The 19,370-nt window shown below is 43.4% G+C and overlaps 1 protein-coding gene across 8 annotated transcripts in view; it reads right to left on the reverse strand.

Annotated features, from left to right (window-relative positions):
- The window catches only part of ARID1B (AT-rich interaction domain 1B), a 327,980-nt gene that overhangs the window by 96,670 nt on the left and 211,940 nt on the right, over window positions 1-19,370 (reverse strand). For all 8 annotated transcript variants that reach the window (XM_084262562.1, XM_084262563.1, XM_084262561.1 and 5 more), the window contains one exon: window positions 3,265-3,508. In XM_084262562.1, the coding sequence (XP_084118688.1) occupies window positions 3,265-3,508 (244 nt within the window). The remainder of the gene's footprint in view (window positions 1-3,264; window positions 3,509-19,370) is intronic.

Here is a 19,370-nt window from a genome sequence, read left to right on the forward strand (position 1 = left end):
CTTATTTACATTTTTGCTTTGTTAGTAAACTGCAATGGTTGGAGCAAGAGAGGGAAAAAAAAAGGAGAAAAGTGAAATTAACAGCCACTAAATCTTCTGGCACAGCAGTGCATTTTGATGATGTGCTGTGTCAGCTCCCACTAATGGTTTAGGGTTGAATCAGGCACAGTTCAAGACCCAAAGCAGCACAGGGCATCACATCTCATTCTTTGGAAGAACACGTACCCTAATTATGAAGATGGCTACAAAATAAAGAGATCAGGATTTCTGGCAAATCAGAATAATGATGTACTTAACAGGAAATCAAAATGCCATTTTGAATCCCTAAAAGTCATAAAAGAGTAGGATTTCAGTCCTGCAATGACTGTGCACCTGAATGAGAAGTGAGACCTCTTTTTCTGAACAAAAATCCACCAAAGTTGTTTTTTTCTGCTCTTAGGGGTTAATCTCCCCGGTCTATTCCAGTAACGTGAATGGAAACAAAGGCTGTGTACGTGTGTGCCACTTGCCACACCAAATATCCGTCCAGTATTTCAGAGAGCACAGGAAGGAAATGCCCACTGAGCTAGGGACGTGCCAATGTCAGTGCTGCCCGTGCCAGACCATCCCCGTGAAATTCGCGCCGTGCGGCAGAAAGCAGTGCGGGGCAGCAGGCTCGTGGTGGGGTGGGGAGGCAGCTTAAACAGGCAGTGGAAGAGAATCAGCCATTTGGGAGGTTTAATAGGGGGGCTGTTTGTTTGTCTGCCCTTTTGATGTTAAATTAGTCGTCAATTTTGTTGCAAGGAAGGAGGCATCGGGAAAAGGATGCTTCTCTTCCAGCAAACCCTGGGAAAGCAACACCTTTATTTTAACGGCCTTCCCACCAAGAACCCCCTGCAACATTTTGGCTTTCCCTAGCCATAGCTATCAGCAACACAACAGCTGCTCATTTTACAATGACTTGCTGGAGAGAGAATGATTGAAAGAGCCAATCTATGTCACATGGAGAAGCTGTGGCACAACATCGCAGGAGGTAATAGGAGAGGAATGAGGTCAGAACAAACAAGGGTAGGGTGAGAACGGAGAGGAAAATAGCAGCAAACAAAATTACTGAGAGCGAGATGCTGTACTACACGATCTATGCTTAAAAACAGCCACCACCTGAACACTGCACACAGCCACAGAAATGCAAAATGAGCTCTGTGTTACTTTTTCACAGGGTCTCGTGAATGTGGCTGATGAAAAAAATCTACCAAAGTCCTCGTAATGAAGCACAATGGTGGGAAGACACCTGGGCGGAGGCATGGTCAAATTCACATGGCTTGAAAGCCCCAGCACTAGCGGCGTCCCACTAGTCACAGGGTTTTAAATAGCAGCCCTGCTTGTGTCGTTCTGTAGCTGGAGAAACAGAGCAGCATCAGCAGCAACGCTGGTGCAGTTGCCCAGCTCCCCTCCGGAGAGCACCGCGCCAGCTCACGCCTGGGAGTTCACCTTCAGCAGCTGAGCTGCAGAGACTGGGAGCTCGCCCACACCAGGGAACCAGCAGCCAGTCATTCAGATTTACACCATTTGTATCAATCTTTCCTGAGGAGGACCTGCTTTTGTGTTACTGCAGCAGCCCAGGAAACCACCATGCAAAATGGTGGCATGGTTTGGATGAGGAGATAATGTTTTTCACTAGGCCAGTCACAAAACTGAGGTTTTGGGCTCAGCTGAAGTGATGATGTGATTCTGACCCTGACCTTTGGGCCCATGCCCCCTTCTCTTTTTAATCCTACTGGGATCAATTGGTTCCTTAAAAGTTATTACTTCCCCTTACATGCTGTCCTTTCCCCAACCTTATCTACCATGGCTACAATAAAGCTATTTTCAATGCCACAATGTTCTTCCCCTATTCAGCAATCAGGCTGCTAACATGCCAAACCATTTGCTTGCCTGAATCTTGACTGTGGGAAAACGTCACCTTCCAGCAAGGTGGACTATCTGGCCCCACTCAACAACACTGATGGGCTTGATGGGCTTCTGTGCCAAGCACTGGAAAATATGTTGCAAATCCAAAGCTATCATACAGCTCATAATGCAAATATTCCAGAGTCCCGCTGCTGTCCCTGCTATTCCTGCCTCAACCTGGTCAGAGAGGCTGGAAAGGGATGAGTGACTGTGGAGCATGTGTACAGTATCAGGGCTCGCCACGCTTGGACCACATTTAGTATGCAGCCTTCCTGCATGCACTGAGCCCACTCCCCCTAGCTTTTCTCATTTAACCTCTGTATACAAACAGGCACGTACATTTTACACAGATACCTTTATATTGAACAACAAAACACAAGCTGCTCACTGAATTCCAACCTGTGTTTGCTTTACAACTCACCTACTGAAAAGGCATCACTGGTTTTCTTTCTCTTAATTGAACTCAACATTGGGTTTTTTGCAGTTTTTGTCAGCAACTGATGTTATCACTGGGGCGATGTCAGCACTACCCTACCCTTAGGAATTCCCCTAGTATTCAGGATGTCAGAAAATAATAAAAAACTTCAGCATCAGAAAGAGAATAAACTCATCTGAAATACCAAATACACATCGCTGCCTGACGCCCTGCAAGTAACGTGCCAGATGGGTGATGGCAAGGTAAGAACTGGAAGTAACACACGCCTTTTTTCCTTCTGGGTATCTTAACAGATTTCCACAAACTTATGAATGTACGTGAATGACCGTGTGTCACACTCTGCGTGGCATGAAAGAGCGAGTGGCAAGCATGCCACTGGCATTTCAACTACTACTGGTGGGGCTGGATTCCTAGTAACCAACTTGTCGACCTCTGCAAGTACTAAGAAATCTCTTGTACAATATTCCATGCTTGCGTCCAACATCGCGTTATCACAATACAAGGTTAGAAAATCTCTGCCTCATCCTATGGGTCTCAAACTTCCACACAAGTCCAAGAGCCAAAACAGACAAAAACACATGGTAAAAACAAAAAAGGGGCCCTGAAAATAATAGTCATATGTGACAGACAGATGACACACAAACCAAATACAAAAATTACGATCAAGTATTTGCATTGGGTGATGATATAGACATCATCAAGTGGAGTCAAGTTCTGATTTTTGAGCGGTCCAAGGGCTTGGCAGCTGTAATTTAGGTGGAATTTTTCCTCTGCTTAAGAATGTACTTTTCCAGAAAATGCAGGATTCTCATAAAAGAAAGTAATTTGGAATAAAGGAGTACTTCATTATGTAACAAACCCATCTATTGGTTTAATTTTGTTTGTTGGAACAAACTTACCTGGAATACTCGCTGGAGAAATGGGACCAGATCTTGACTGGTTGCTTCCAACAGGAGAGCCTACAGGGGAAGGTGATGGGCCCCCAGGGATGCCAGAGAGATGTGGAGAAGCATGAGGGGAGAACGGAGACTGTGCAGGGTTGCTCTGCTCCCCTTGGCTGCTCGTAGAGCCTGATGCGCTAACAGCTGAGCTCAGGGTTGCTTCGGTTCCAGTAGGCAAGTCGTCAATGGATCCAGATAAATCCTGAGGGGAAGAAGGAAAAAAGAGCGTAAGTAGTCATACGAACTAATACTCAGGCCACAGGACTTGAGAGCTGTCATGGGCATGAGGTCCATTTGTTTACTTGTGTCAGCAGATACCCGGGAGGCTGTCTTAAACACTGGTTCTTGCAGTTCAAGGATGGCAGAAAATGAGGATAGTATGTACAATTCTCCACTTAATCTCTAATTCTTTCAAGAAAAGAACAAGGAAGGGCAACAAATGAATTGGAACCAAATTCACTCAACACTGAATTTAACCTTTTCCATCTGGATTAAGCTTTCACAATTAATCCTGCAAATTCTGCCTGAGCATACTAAAGCTAAGGAAATGATACATCAGTATCAGTTTCACAGAGCACTTAATTTTGGGGTTTGCTACTATTACAATGACAGTTTATACGCTTTACTCTTTAAACCATCGCCAAAACAAGAGAAAATGGGGGTAAAACACGCAGCCCTTGTCACACACATGAAGCTCCTTCACCTTGCAGAAGACACAAGAGGCTCTGCCCCTGCCCCAGCTCTTACTGACTTCGCTTACCCAGCTCACACAAGCAGTTGCACTGTAGACAACAGGACCTGTTGTCATACAGAACTCTCCCCCCAAGTTAGTTTTGCTTTTTCTGACAAGGCCAAAATTGTCCATGTATTTCATTCGGCACATGAAAAGCAAAAATTACTCTGAAACTTCAATCTGTGGGTGGACTCTGCACCCGCTTCCAAAGTGTAGACTTCTAAATCCTTACAACCGGAAATTTAATTGTGAAATGGGCAATCAACAACTTTCATTGTTTCTTTTTCGAAACTATTAACTGTAGAGAATGTAAACAAGAAATAACACCTTTCTGATACAGCATAGAGTGACACTGGAGATTTTTCACAGTGGAATATATTTGGCAAACAGGTAAGCAATTACTGCTTTTCCATACATAACATGGTACTCTTCTAAATGGAACCAAATCGCTGCTGTCGTGATGTGTAACAAACGCTGCAGGAAGTGCTGATAAAACAAATGCTGCGGAAAAGCATATAATAAACCCCTGAAAACTGAATGCAGCAGAATACACCCTATTCTAAAGGAATACAAACTCTGTATTAAGAAAAAAAGAGATAGGCACCCAACTGATAGAAGATATAGAAAACAGAGGGTTTTACATTTAGAATAACAAAAATGTTAGAAGGGCATTTCGATTAAAGCTTTCATTTGCTTCAGCAAGCCATGAAGTACTTGAAGAACAGGCACGCCAAAGTAACAAAAAGCCACGAAGCAGTTAGCACTGTCTGTGATGAAATTATCTGCTGTTCAGAGACCCAAGGCAAAACCTGACCCTGCTCTCCACAGTGTGTCCTGAGCGTGCGCGTGGGGAGGAACTTGGGGATAGGAATGACTTTTCCAGTCAGGTCGTACCTGACTTCTCCAGCCTCCCACAGGGGTGAAGTGATTGAGAGTCTGAGGCACCTCCTCAAGTGCCTGCCTTCCAGGGATTTCCTCACCCACCTGATGCAACTCATTCACAAAAGTGGAAAAGAAAGGAAGAGGAAAGCTTGTACAATGCCACGCCACCCTCTCCCAGCGCAGGCAGGCTTGGCAAACCCGTGGTACCTTGTGCTGCCTGTGAATGCTTGGCATAAGCGCTGGGGTTTCCTCCCCTGGGCTGGGGAACTTCACAAACAACTCATCTGCTGAGGACACTACAGTAGCATTCATTCATCAGACCCATGAAGAAAGCTGGTAACGACGCTGCTCTCAGGAGTGCTGTTGCCTATCTAGGCACCTGGGCTGTGTTACACAACCTTTACGCTGCCTTACAGCGGGCTGAAATGAGGAATTCTGTGCAGGGTGGTTTGCAGTTCATTACTTTGTATTTTTTGTTAACATACACTTCCATGGCCTCATCTAGTCTTCTAAGGTAGAAACCCTGAGTAGGCGGGCAACTGGGAAACTTCCAGCATACAAAGGCTTTAGAAACACCTCTCTTGTCCACAAAAGCTAATTGGGAAATTAAAGAGAAGGTGAAGAAAGAATTTATGTGAAGCACCCGGACAGAAAGAGCAGAAGTCTACTTACTCTTCTCCTATTATCAGTATTTTAATGCTTGCTTTTACCCTGGTGTAACAGAACAGTAATGAAGTCATGTGCAATTTCCACATCACAAACATTTATTTATATATGAAATACTGTACACGTACACATTATATAGGCAAATTACATGGATATACTTGGATTTACTTTGCATATCCATATGTAAAGCTATTAAAAAGCCCACTAATAAGAGAAATTCACAGTGGTTTAAGCGTACAGCCTAGTTAACAAAGAAGCTCTGTAACTAATACTCCTCTAGAGGACAATTTAGTCAGCAGGGCACCAACTCTATTCTTCTTTTATAAGTACTATCAGATCTATGATGCCTGTAAAGAACAGAGAGACCTTACTTACTGCATCTCATTCAAACCAAGGCACCTTCAAGCTACAGTGCTTCCATTTATCTTGTTGGAAAGTTGGCAGGTTTGGTAATTGCTGGGATTCTTTTAAGGGGCTGAAGTCCCTGTACCCTAAGGCATGCCTTAAATTTTGCCTTTTTCAGAGGCTTTTTCTGGAACGCACTCATTTCTTCCAGTAAAATGTAGCATGTCTAGAATTATCAGAAATCTCTGGTTATACAGACCTGTTTCTCATACAGTAATCTTATTATTCCTGTCCATGGTCTTAGTACATCTATATTTTCAAATGTAGCACCAAATCTAAGAAAAGAGGGGATAAAATAACGTTCTTCCCCTGTCACAAATCCGTATTACGGTTCTGTATTCTCTATGCCAGCTTTACATCCTGTATTATTCAGGACATCCCAACCAGCTTTCAAAGTTCATTTCTAGATAATACCTTGATTACTAACTGAAATGTCCCCGTAGAGGACTTATCTCTTTTAGCAAAGTGTTTTATCTCTGACTATCTTAACTTCCAGCTTCACCTTCCACCCATGCACAACCTTTATTCTTGTCCCTCTGACAAGTACAAGAGCTAAAATGAACAGGATCACATTGTGCTTGGGATTATAATGTTATGCCTTCCTGGTGGTACGATCTTATCAGACTGACAGGAGAGCCACTCCTGAAACAGCACACCAATTTACTATTTCAACACAGCCAGCAAGGGGTAGAAGGATGTGAACTGCTTATGTAGAGCTAGGAAACCCAAAGTTACTTACAAAGAGAGCATAAGAAAAACAAACAAACAAACCACCACACTCCCATACATAATGTAATGTTAACTCACGCAAGGAACACACCTAGATCCAATAAGCAGCAAAAAGGAGACAAGCTAATAGCACCACAATTTTCCACACGGTGTGACAGGGTTAGACCATTCTCCATGGAGCCAAGAATTTACACTGCAAGCACTTCACTCGCCCATTCTGCTCAGGGAGTCTGAGCAGACATAAACCTGGATGTTACTAAAGGGATCCCTTGCTAAATACCTACAGTTGGAAAATGATGGGCACCTTCTCCGAAATCAGTAAAAAGGGGGTGTGTGGAGCAGGTCTAGTACGTACACAGCACCCTGCTAAGTATGGTTCTACGCTGCTCCATCACACCCTAATTTCACTGGCAGGTTACTGTAGTCTGGGGCTCTCACAGGGACCAAGTGGAGCACATATACCCTGAGATCTATTTAAACTTCCCAACTCTTGCCTTTCGGTTCCTTTATGCTCCATGAATAGAAGAAAAGCAAAGGTGTTCTGCAGATATTGAAATGAAGGACACATAAACCCTCCAAGAAGTCAAAATCCCCAGACTCTACACCACCATCCGTTTTGCTAGCAGGAATCCCAGCACGACGCGTAGGGAGGGCGATAACCAACTGGCTGCAGGATCAAAGCCCCGTTCAGGCCTTCCTGTGGTATTTTTATTAGGATGGAGGGTGGTGCTGTTCAAGAGACAGGATCCTGCATGAAATACTCATCTCCTTAACACGCATCACTGCTTTAGAAGTGAAATTATATATACACGCAAACATATTTTACATGTAAGTATGTAAATATATATTTGAGCAGCCATACACTCTGCTATTGTTCTGCAGCCATGGGGGATTATGAACAATATGCTCTGTAATTGAGATTAACTTTGAACAAATGATTTGGCTGACAAACACACACACGCACACAAAGGGAAAACCCACAATAGCTCTGTTTAAATTTCAAGATATTTGTAAGACCTCTTTTCATCACAAAGCAGCCTGTAATAGCATGTTTCAAGAAGTCTTCCAAAGGCCCTGCTGGTCACATTGTCGAGGCAGCGAGCGAGCTAACAGCCTCCCATTGCCTGTGCAACCGGAAAAAGCACACGGGGGCACAGCAACGATGGGAACCACGAGGAAGATCCTTCCGTGTTCAAAGCCCGCTGTCCCCTAGCCAGGCATCCTCCTTCCACACCAGGTATGTCGCGACACTTGGCCACGCAAGCCAAACGTGCCTGAGGCACATCCTCTCAAGTTTTCCTTTCACAGGAGGCAGCAAGGCTGCCGTTACATTTTCACCAAGGTGCCTTTTACACCCCTTTCCGAAACAAATTCGGGGACAGCAAACAAGGCTCATTCTCTGAATTCTGTCCACTCAAGGCTTGGAGAAGGAAAACTAGACAAGATCACTTCCATTCCTAAACACCTCCTAGAGGAAAAATACGGGTTTTTGTTGAGAGGCACAACTCTACCTCAGAAAAAGCTATTGTAAGGAGACGATTTGTTTCATACAAAACAATTTCCTTGCAAAACAAACTCAAGCTTTGATGGTATTTGGGTATAGGTGCCTTTTAGTTAGTCAGGGTACTTGTCACTCTTACTTCATTCCACTTCTAGATGTTATAGAGGTTTCAACCAGATTTTTAACTTTAACTTTTACATGGTAAACTATTAATGCAATACTCTAGATGAAGGAAATTCTAAGGTAAAAAAGCTTGCTGCTTGTACTAAATTTAGTGACAAAGCACCACTTGCTGGGGAAATACATTCCTGTCATTCTGCAGACCTCGCATGCTTCCTAAAATAACTCAGCTACTGAACTGTGTTGCAAGGGCTCTCATCAGTATCAAACCCTTTCCCTGAGATGTTATACAGGGAAGCCCTTAAGGATGCAAAATCTTTTTCCCAAAAGCCCTATATTCATTCAGGGAACTAAGAAAAAGCATAAGCAAACAATGTGGTGCTGATGCTTTGCCCGTCTTCTTTTCAACCTGTGGGATCCTGGAATGACATTAGTCTTCAAGAAATTATCTACCAAAAGCCAATTTGGAAAAACAGTACCTAATCACTAAGCGAACGACAGTTTTGGGCACTTCTTACTCATAATTTGGATAGGAAATTAATTCCCAGTCTTAAAAAAGTCCTCCTGATTAAAAGCGCACAGTAAACATTGTTTCTAAGAAAAGCGTTAGTCCTAATAAGCAAACACTTGCTGAGAGTGTTGAAAGAGCAAAGGAAGGTTTGCTTTTTTTTCTTTTTTAAATTGGTTCACTAAAGCTGGTATGAATTTTGCTGCTGACTTTAACTGACTTGGGTTTTTCTCCAAACACCCAATTAATGGGAACGTTTCATCTGCCAAGTGTAAGGTATCATAAGTGACTTGCTGCAAAGTCAGAAGCAGTTAGACGTTTCCCTCTCTCTGCAATCCTTCCTACTTCTTCTCCTTTTTTAGGTAACCCCTGGTCCTACAATATGAACACCAAAGTGTACATGGTGAGTTGGTGCAGTTGGCTCAGATCTTAGATCCCAGGTCCTGAGCTGTTCGGACCAGGCAGAGCGTGCAGGAGAGACTGTGGCCAAAGGCACACCTCCTCACACACGCCTGCAGCAGCTCAGCCCCCTATGGTCAGGAGATGTGACCAGACTTCCTGGCTGCCTAGGTGGGCCTGCCAGCCCACCAGGGAGTGTGATGTTGTTCTGCTGAACAGGGCATCTCACAGTAGCATTCAACTCTCAGTTCACTTAAAGAAAGAATAATTTCCTACCCTGTTCGCTGAATGAGCAAAGGATCTGTGTTTGTAAGACATCCTGAACTAAAAATAAAAACTGTTGACTTGTGGATACAGGTGTCCAAGTCCAGCACATGATATGCTTGTATCTGTCAGACACAGGATGAGAAGAAGTTGCTAAGACTGAAAGAGCTACACTACTGTGCCTACACTGATCCGCAATAGGATCTTACTTGCTTGTCCAAACAAGACCTTTACAGCAAACCCAACCTGGAGCAATGAGAAATTCAGAAGTGATACAGTAGCTTCGAGGAACACGACACAAGCCCAGACAATCGCACACCTCCCTGCCCGAGCCGAGTGTCACTCATTACGGGGCCTGCACCCCCCTGGCAGTTAATAGGAAGGGGGCTCCTGAGGTCTCCAGCTGCATCAAGAGATCTCCTAATAGCATAAAAAAAGTCGCAAGTTTACAAACATCGACTCCCATGTATGAAACGATAAATACTAATGACCTCTGTGCTATCAAAGCAAATTGACAAGTCTAACAAGGACTGTAAACAGGTAAGACAAGCAGCTTGTCTGACAGTACTTTTTTATATCGAAAATAAACAGTAAATCTCCAGAACAGAGAAACAGTAGCATAGTGTCTCTCAAGATATGAAGTTCAATATTTATTTCTGAAGCAGAATGCTTAGCACGTAGAATTTCTGGAAATAAAATTTAAAAACAAAAAGCCATGAACCCTTAAGGAGCCATTTGTTTCTTCAGTACTGTAGCAAAGAAAAATTCTCAGCCAACAACTCTTGTAACTACAGCAGCAGCTATTTATCATCAATAAATCATCAACATTTAAAACAACCAAATCAATGAAAACCACAACAAATTGCCTCTCTGAAGAAGAAAGAGAAGTTGCATTTGTGCAACAGCAGCCTAATAAAATTTAGTCATACTCCTACTATTTCCCATCCGTAATTTCCTCAGTGCCAACCTTAACCATACCCAAACATGAAAGCCCTTCTGGTAAACTTACGGTTTTTTCGTATAAAGAAAAATGAGGTGACACATAACAACTTCCTTTTTTTGCATCTCTTTGGGTTACAACCATTTTCTAGATCATGTAGGGAGCTGACAGACTAAACTGCCAGGATAAACCAGAGAAGAAGCCAGTTGAAGGAGAATATGCAATGATCTAGAACCTTTCAAGTTCTCTGGGGCTTGTTACTCTGGGGATCACCATCCTGCTCCATCTCTGCAGCAAGCTTTGCATTTGAATGGCCACTGGGTAACTCTCCTGCTTGCTGTCCCAGTCTGCTTTCCTAGCTGTGCTTCTGGCCACGTTGAATCTGGTATCACAAAGCCTCAGGGAAAAAACACGTGCCTGCTGTTTCCCCTCCCATTACCTACTCATTCTACTTTCACTGCTGATGTAGAAAGAAATCAGACCAAGTAAGAAAGGACAGGGAGTACTGAGTCACAAGAAAGACAAACATGGGTTTAGGCGAAAACATGACAGAAAGAACAAGACATTACCGAAAGAACATAGAGGTCGGTAAGTCTGAGAGAGACATAGGATTTTATTGGGACTAGCAGCAAAAGGAATTAGAAATTACTGCTTATTCACTTCATTCTGATTACTCTGGTTACGATACTTTTGGAATCTTACAGTACACGCAGTCATAGACCATCTATCTTGAGACCACATATTCAAAATCCTGAGGCTTTGCAGGTGCAGCTCAAGCAGAAAGGAGCCAACACTACTTCAGAACACTGTAACATGAAATTTGGTAAGATTCATACCACGAGCATCCTGCAGTATGCCCACGTAGCACAGAGATTCTCGATAGGTCTAAGCAGAGTAGCTCATGTAGGAGAAGCTTTTCAAACATGACCACACAACCTCACACAGCTCAACGTACCTTACTGTTTACTACTACAGACATACCATGAGTCACAAGACACTTATTTTGCAATTATAATTTAACATCTTTCTGCATGTGCTTCTCAGACTATCCCCACACAGACTATCTCCACACTGCATTCAGAAGGCATCAGTCATGCTGCTAAGAAGTCTGCACCTACAACACTATCTGATTTGGAGACTGCATTTAAGAGAACAGAAAAAGCATGGGTCCAACAATCAATCGCCCACTGATCACTGAAAGGAGATCTTTTCATTCCACGATAAGTTAGGCGAGTTGGTAACAAGTGAGCTGTTTTGACAACCCAAGGCTACCTATATGTGAACCGTGATAAAGAGCTTAAGCAACTGATGAACTTACACACCTGTATGCCCAAGGTTTAAAAGCTCTTGATCTACAGCACTTGACTTTATCACTTGCCTTTTTCTTTTTCTTCCTTTCTTTGGCATATTAATACCCTTCATAGAGTTATGGTTTGATAAAGAGGATGTCCCAGCACATTACTGTGGCAATAAGGAGCTACAAAACATTGTTTTTATTAGATTAGAGCTTGTGTCTCTCCTCTCTCCCACAATACCCTGTAGCCAAATACCACAACTCAATGAGATGGTAAATAAGCCACAGACACATCTTAAACTCCAAAAACACAGGTGCTCCAGTAACTTTCCATCTCCTTCTCTTGAATCAGAAGCTGGAAGGAGCAGAAAAGTGTATACGCCAGAGTGAAAAATGCTAGAAAAGGCTTCCTTTTTAAGGAACTGAATAAGGTGACTTGCCTCAGAGAACAATATTAATTAATTAATTCTTATTTAATAAAACTGGATATGCAGTGTTATACTGGGGTATCAGACAGAAACAAGCATCATAACGTCTACTGTAGTAAATTCAGCTTCATTTGCCACTCCAGACTCATTCTCTCAGTATTACACAAGAACCTCTTGTCCTCCCTCTCTGTTTCTCTTTCCTTCTTCCAAACCCAGCAGGTAGTTCAACAACCAGTAAAGCACAAGCGAACGGGGCCGCAGTTCTTCTGACTTGACTTTGCTCCACAGCCCCTGCCATACATACAAGCTGCTTCCTCCTCTCTGAGGTTTATGGGCCACAGCAGCAAAACCAAACAATTACGCTTCAAGAGAGGTTCACTCAACCCCTCCCAACATCTTAATTTTCCAGTAACCTGGGAAAAGGTTGGGAAATGAAATCCAGGATGGTAATAAGGCAGAAAATAAACTTTCAGATCATTTCTCGCACATGCCAGCTAGAACCAGACTCTCTCATCAACCCAAGTTCTGGAGTTCACATCTCCTTGCAGTAATTCAGCGCTGGCTGGGCACACTATTGTGCAAAATAATTGAGCGGCAAGGGAATGTGGTATTTTGAGATGATAGGGCTTCAACAGACTTGCGTAGAACTCGGGTTTCAGAAACCTCTCTATAAATTTCAAAAGGCTTAAAAAGTGTCTCAATTGCAGATTTCATTTGAAATAATGTCTTGATTAGTCTAGTAGGAAGGATACTTTGTAGTGCTTTGATTAGCTTTAAGAAAAACATTTGAAAAGGCCAATACCCTCCCTCTCTACTGTTATAGACTCATAGAATCATAGAATGTGTTAGGTCAGAAGGGATCTTTAAAGGTCATCTAGTCCAACCCCCGTGCAATAAGCAGGGATATCTTCACTAGATCAGGTCACTCAGAGAGGCCCATCAAGCCTGACCTGTTAAGCATGCTGTCCCAGCCATGGCTTACAAACTTTGCTTTTGGGTTTGGAACAAGTATCTCAAGGCTAAGATAATGACTTGGTTGTCCTGATCCTTGAGTGCATTAAGTTAATCTTTATCCAACAGGTTCATAATTTTAGGTGTAGTCCTGGTATCCAAGAAACGAGGAGAAACGTGGAAGTGTTATTACAGAAGTGTTAAACCATGTAGACTATGCAATCTACAGAAAAAAAAAGCAATGTATCAATTACTACTGTTCTTTAATTAGAAAGGAAGGGCTTCCATGGTGAATTGTGAAAGCCAGCTTTTTGTGAGTTTTTGAGTGCCTGAGCGTGCTTCAAATTTGCACCTATTTTTTTTTTTCATGGAGAAGCCGGGGACTCCTGAGATCTTTTAGATAAAGCTTTCAGTGGGTTGTTCCTCCAAAATTCTCCTTGCTTTGAAGGGAGGAGGTTGGTGTTGCACAGAATTACCAATTCAATGTAATGCTAATAAAAATGCTTTGGAAAAAAACCAAGAAAGCATGGATAGGACTTTCAACATACAGCAACTGTGACTGGCAAAAATGCAGCTGTTGCTCCATGGACCACAACAAGTGGACACTCGATAGAGATTCACTGAGCAGCGTGCTGCTGTACGATGGTTCTGTGCCAACTGTTCTTCCCCAACACCACTTCCCTACTGTGGCTCCCTCCAGCAAGCACCACCGCACTACCATGGCCCGCAGAGACAATGCATTTGGAAGCCACTGGCACAAACCAGAGTAACAGAGAACTTTTATTTCTCTACTGGTCTCTATTCCAGTTGAACTGAATTTTGAATGTGTTCATATATGGTAGGAAAAAACATATCAGGTAATGTGACAGTGAAAAGGTGGGAAAAAAGGGCTGCAGCTGGAAGCTTCTTTGAATGAGAATCTGCAAGGCCCTTGTAAGGCAGTGATCCTTTCCCTCCCTCTCCTGCTGCTGCTCTACCATGGAAACCCCGTGACACATGTGGTAGCCCAAGGAATAGCAACATTTGTGAATGCCTGCAGCCTGGTCCTTGAAGACGAAGCAGGGACTTTGGCCCTGCCAGACCTTCAGATGCATCCCTACGTATTGCAGATTCTCTGTCCTCCAAATCTGAGCAGCACAGCACAGCCTTGGGAGCAGGGCTGGGAGGTCTGCTGGGTAAGGCACGGCATAGAAAAATGGAAACACAGCCACCTGCATCAAGCTACAATGGTTTGTAAGAGCTACAGCTCAAGAAGAATATGGTTCTTAAAGCGATGAAAGTTTTGCTATGTGGCTTTTAAGGTCGTTGCTGCTTTGCCACAGTGTTGCCAAGCACTTGTCCCAGTCTGCCATTCGCAATCACCTATGCTGAAGATTACAAATAGGGCCAGCATTTCTACACTGCTGTCTTTCTTTAGAAAAAACCTGTACCTATGTCACAACAACTAAGAAGATGTACCTGATGGCACTACCAAACTAAAGCTCATTTAATCCTCTGAGTTATTCTTTGGACAGACCACCAAAAAAGCACATCAGTAAATTGGGATCTTCTCAAAGTCCCAAAATACTTCTGACGGGTGCTTGACAGAAGCAACCAATGTACCAAAGGAACCAACAGCCTTATGAATTAAGTCAAGGAATAAATAAAGGGAAAACATGTGAAAATTTCAACAACCATGCCAATCTGTTGCGAGCTGTACCCGTGCCAGTGAGCGGCCCCGGGGCGCCGTAGGATTCCTCAGCGCAGTGCCAAGCTCCAGCAATATTGTTATGGTTAGAGAGGAATTTCTCACAAGAGCTAACAAAGGCAGAAGGTCATAAATAAACACAGCAGGATCGCCTTGTCAGTTCTCATTATTAGCGCTGCAGGCACTTGCTTTTCTATGGGCTGCTCGCAGGTTCATTTAAGTGTAAGAGCTCCTCCTCAGAATTTCACACCCTCATAAATAAAGACAACTTAAGAAAGAAAGGCAGGCCTAAGCTGGGGTTCTGCTGGGGTTTTATGCGCACTGGGACACAGGCACATGAGCAGTTTGTGCTGTCTGCAGCCCCCCTGTCCATACACACCCAGGCCTGCTTCCCGCACTGGCCAAAAGCTTACACGCCGCTAACTCAAAGCTGCAACACCCTTCTACACGCGGCCTCCATTACGTCGTACAGGCCTCCGTCAGGCTGCGGCCGTAACGAATGAGGAGAGGAGGGCCTTCCTACTGTAATAATGGTCACCAGAATTACATCTGGGCAGGAAATGAGGCTGAGCTCCTAAACCGATCCTGACATGCACTATACAACCAGGAAAGCACAGCTGTGTGATCATTACTGCAATTAGAAGGTGACATTTAGTGTTGACTTTCTTTTGTTACTGAATTCTGAAGCAGAGAGGGGGCAGTACCATGAACTCTAGGGGTACAAAAGAGCAAAGAAAGGAGGGATAGCTCTTCAGGTATCAACTGGTGGTCTTTCATCTCCTCTTAGAAGTTAACAGCCAAGTGAAAATACCTCACCTCTCCCATACACATACCTATCTACCTATATATATTGATACCTGTGTGCATGAAAAGTGAGCTCTGTGTAAAACTAGATGCAGTTTAAATAATAATATCATGTAGTGCACACTGATTTCAAGTTGTGTATGTAGTGCTTTTCAGATTATTAGGGGAAATTTAGGGATCAGCAATGCTATCTCTAGGAATTTTTTTTCTATTTGTTATGCTGGAACAAAACAATATAAAGAAAGTTCTACGTTCATGACCTTGGAAGAACTAGCATTAAATTAAAAGTAACAAATAAACACGCCTAATGTTATATGGGGGATAGCAGGGGATGCCTGGCAGTGGGAAGAAGGGTGCTTGGTCACAGACCCTTCCAACGCGAGAGAAGGCGGTATAGAGTTTAATGATTCACCTGCCAAAAAACCCCAAACACTGCTCCCTCCTGTGAACTGTACTGAACGCTAATGCACTGGTTCATTAAATGGCTGTGACTATCTTTCTAGTGGGTTAAAATCTAACCAGTTATCGTTACTGTAATCCATGCTATCTTGAATTCTCACCTTTCGAAGCAAATTGTATGACTGACAAGCAAAAGCCCTAGTGCCTTGTATGGTTTCTGTGAGAAGCTCAGGAAAATAATTTTCCTTCCAGTTTGCTTCCTACCCCATCACCTGCTATCAAAAGAGTGAGGTTGTTAGTCCTGATGCGCTACAGCGGAAAAGCCACGTTCAAAGAACTGTTTCTCTCAGCTGCACAGCCCTTCATTACACACCATTCATCATTATCAACATCAGCAGTTGTTGGAACAGCCCTTATGAATGAAAAATCTCCCTATTTAACTTTTCGAGGCTGCCAGTCCGCTCCCTTTTGCCTCTGTGCTCAGGCAGGGTTTGCACTTGGGGCAGCAGGCTGCTGGCCACGCTGTGTGTGCTTCCAAGGCAGCCAACCCTGGCTGGAGGAGAGCAGCCTCTCCCTTGTACCAGCAGGTACACACAGAGACGCTTGCCAAATTGCTGACCCTTTCAAGCTGTCCTCTGCCGGACATACCACCAAAGGTGCTGGGGAAGTTGCCTCTTTCTCCATGCCAGAAATGGTGTACTTCTCAGCTCCAGCATGCTTGAACCAAAAAAGCTGCTCAAAGTGGAAGGAGATGGAGTTAAAGGATAGCTGTTTCCAGCTGGTCAGATCCTCAGTGCCCCCAGATCAGTAAGACAAGGTGTCATCGCCAGGGCATGGGGCAAGCTGTGATCCCTTCTGTTAGCACAGGCTTCTCTATTTCTAGCCTCCTCCCTGTGCAAGTTTCCCTGACATCCCATCATCCTCCTTCAGGCCTCCAGGCCCTGTGTGGATACCATCTTGGTAGGCAGGTCCTCCGCCAAGCCTGGTGCCACACACCCGCACTTCCAGCTGCGGGGCAGAGACTCACAGTGCTGCTGGCAGTGGTGTAGCAGGGGTACGAAAGCCTCATCAACTAATGAGCAGGTTATCTGCTCTCTGCTGCTGCATGCTCAGGGCTGCGGAGCCTCAAAAGGCCTTGACCCTGCCACAGGCAGCAGGCAAACCCGCCGGACACCCTGAAGAAAGGGAATTTGTGTCTGATGAAGTAGAGTCTCTCTCTTACTCAAATGTTCTCTTTTTCTTCTTGCCAATAAATCAAGAAAACAAATGTGTAAACTATAAGGGGGGAGGAGAACGGGGAAAGGGCCCATAATAAGTTATAGTCAAAGGATAGGTGCACGAACCTCATTTTTGTTCCTCCTTACCTACAGAGTAAGATACAGGAGAACCAACCTGGGCAGAAAGCCTGTTTTGTGAGCCGCAAGCCATGAAATGGACCATCTGCGACCTAGCATGGCTTTCTTCACATGATCTGGCCCTCCACAGTGGCTAGTTTCACATTGACTTCTGAGCTCTCCAAGTCTTCTTGCCTTGTGGATCTCAAGCCTAAGTACTTTTGAGAGCAGGACACTCCAATCAAAATAGTACTTAAATGCCTTTTTCCTATTTTTTTTCCTTCATTAATATTTTTAAAACATTTAGCTATTAGAACACATTGCAATTAGTTTATCTTCTCTGATCAAAACACGTTTAATTCTATAGAAACACTCCTCTGCCACCAATTTCAAAAGAAGAGCTGGGTTGCAGCCCACTCAGTCAAACGTACGTTTGTGTTAATTCTTGCGTCTCATTAACTGTTTCAGAAGGGGCAGAATTCCTTACACAAGCCAGAGAGTCAGGAAACATACGAAAATCTCTGTGAGGACAACTGGAGCAGAGGAGGATTTTTCTGAAGGGTCTCTGCAGCGCTCTGGAGTCTGGAAAAGAACTTCAAGTTTCAGATACTTCTTTTTTCCCCTTTTTTTGTTAATAAAATCTGGTTTGTTCTTTGGTGTTTCTGGTCACATTTTGGTGACATGACGTGCATGGCTTTTTTACATTTTTGATATCTTAAAATAATTTTATATAGCTGCACACTCGGAATTATTATAAGAATGTTTCAAGGTCTTCAGATTTCTAAATTAAATCATTACATGCTTTCTTGTGTTCAGCAGTATGCTTCATTGCCATAGATGCACTACTGCTGAGTTTTTCCTCTAGGAGCAGGAAATATTTATTTTGTACAGTCTGTAAAAGGTAATTTTGCATTTTTTAAGGATGTGAAAAAATTATGCAAAGAATAGTAGAGGAAGAGAAAAAAGGGCAGGAGGTGTATTTATTGTAAGAATTATAGAGGTATTTTCTTGTTATAAAATATCATTTGTTATTTTTCAATCAAAGAAAACTGCAAGGAAAGACTAAGAAGGTTGAACCAACTACTCTAAAAAATTATGAATGTGCCAAAAGATCACAAAAATCACATCAATGTCAGAGTGATGGCTCCCATTGACTTCTCACAATTTTAATTTTGCTTTTTAAAGGGAGGAAAGAGGAGAGAAACAGAGAAGGCAGCATTAGGTTATATCCATCCTGCCTAGCCTTAATTCTTTAAGCTAAAACCCCCAAACTACATCCATGATCTGTATCGGTTTGTGCCTGACCACTTCAGCCGTCCCTGACACTTGACCTGCTTCCGAAAAGCAAGAAGTCCAATTTAAGTCGACGGTCCTACGGGGAGGTAATGGTTTGACCCTTGGTCCCTCCACCGCAACCGTTCCAATTCTCTAATGATTTCCCTGCAGGGTTCATTTACCAGTTCTGGGTCAAAGACCAGCGCATCCACGAAGGCAAGGGGCAGCACAAGCGCTGCATGATGGATTCTAAAATAAGTGCATCGTAAAGGAAACCTCCATCAATTAGGGATGGCCCTTGAATTCAAAACAAAAGGAAGCAAAGTGCAAATCATAATGTCTGCTCTGTTCACTTTGGCGGCACACAGATCCATACGTTAAGAGATGTACTCTAGTCCAGGTGCAGAACCAGCCATCATCCCTTTTGGCACCTGTCAGCACTTCAGCATTATACACACCGTGACTCTAACCAAAAGTAAGACACACCTTGCTGCAACTAAGAAGTAAGAGATTATCCAGATCCACTTTCACTTGTGGAACCTGTGCCTTAATTTACCTTTACAGGAACAGCAAAATTGCAAGTACCACTTCTCCAGCCACACACTGCCATGCATATACTCAAGATATATTCAAGAAGACGCTGGTTTCCTTCGTTTCCAGTGGTCCTCAACATTGAAACGTGCTACCTGCCTTTTTGAAAAGAAAGAAAGCTAGGAGAAGAATACTAAGTAGTACAGAAGGAGAT

This window comes from Gallinula chloropus, assembly GCF_964237585.1.
Source record: "Gallinula chloropus genome assembly, chromosome: 3".
Lineage (NCBI taxonomy): Eukaryota > Metazoa > Chordata > Aves > Gruiformes > Rallidae > Gallinula > Gallinula chloropus.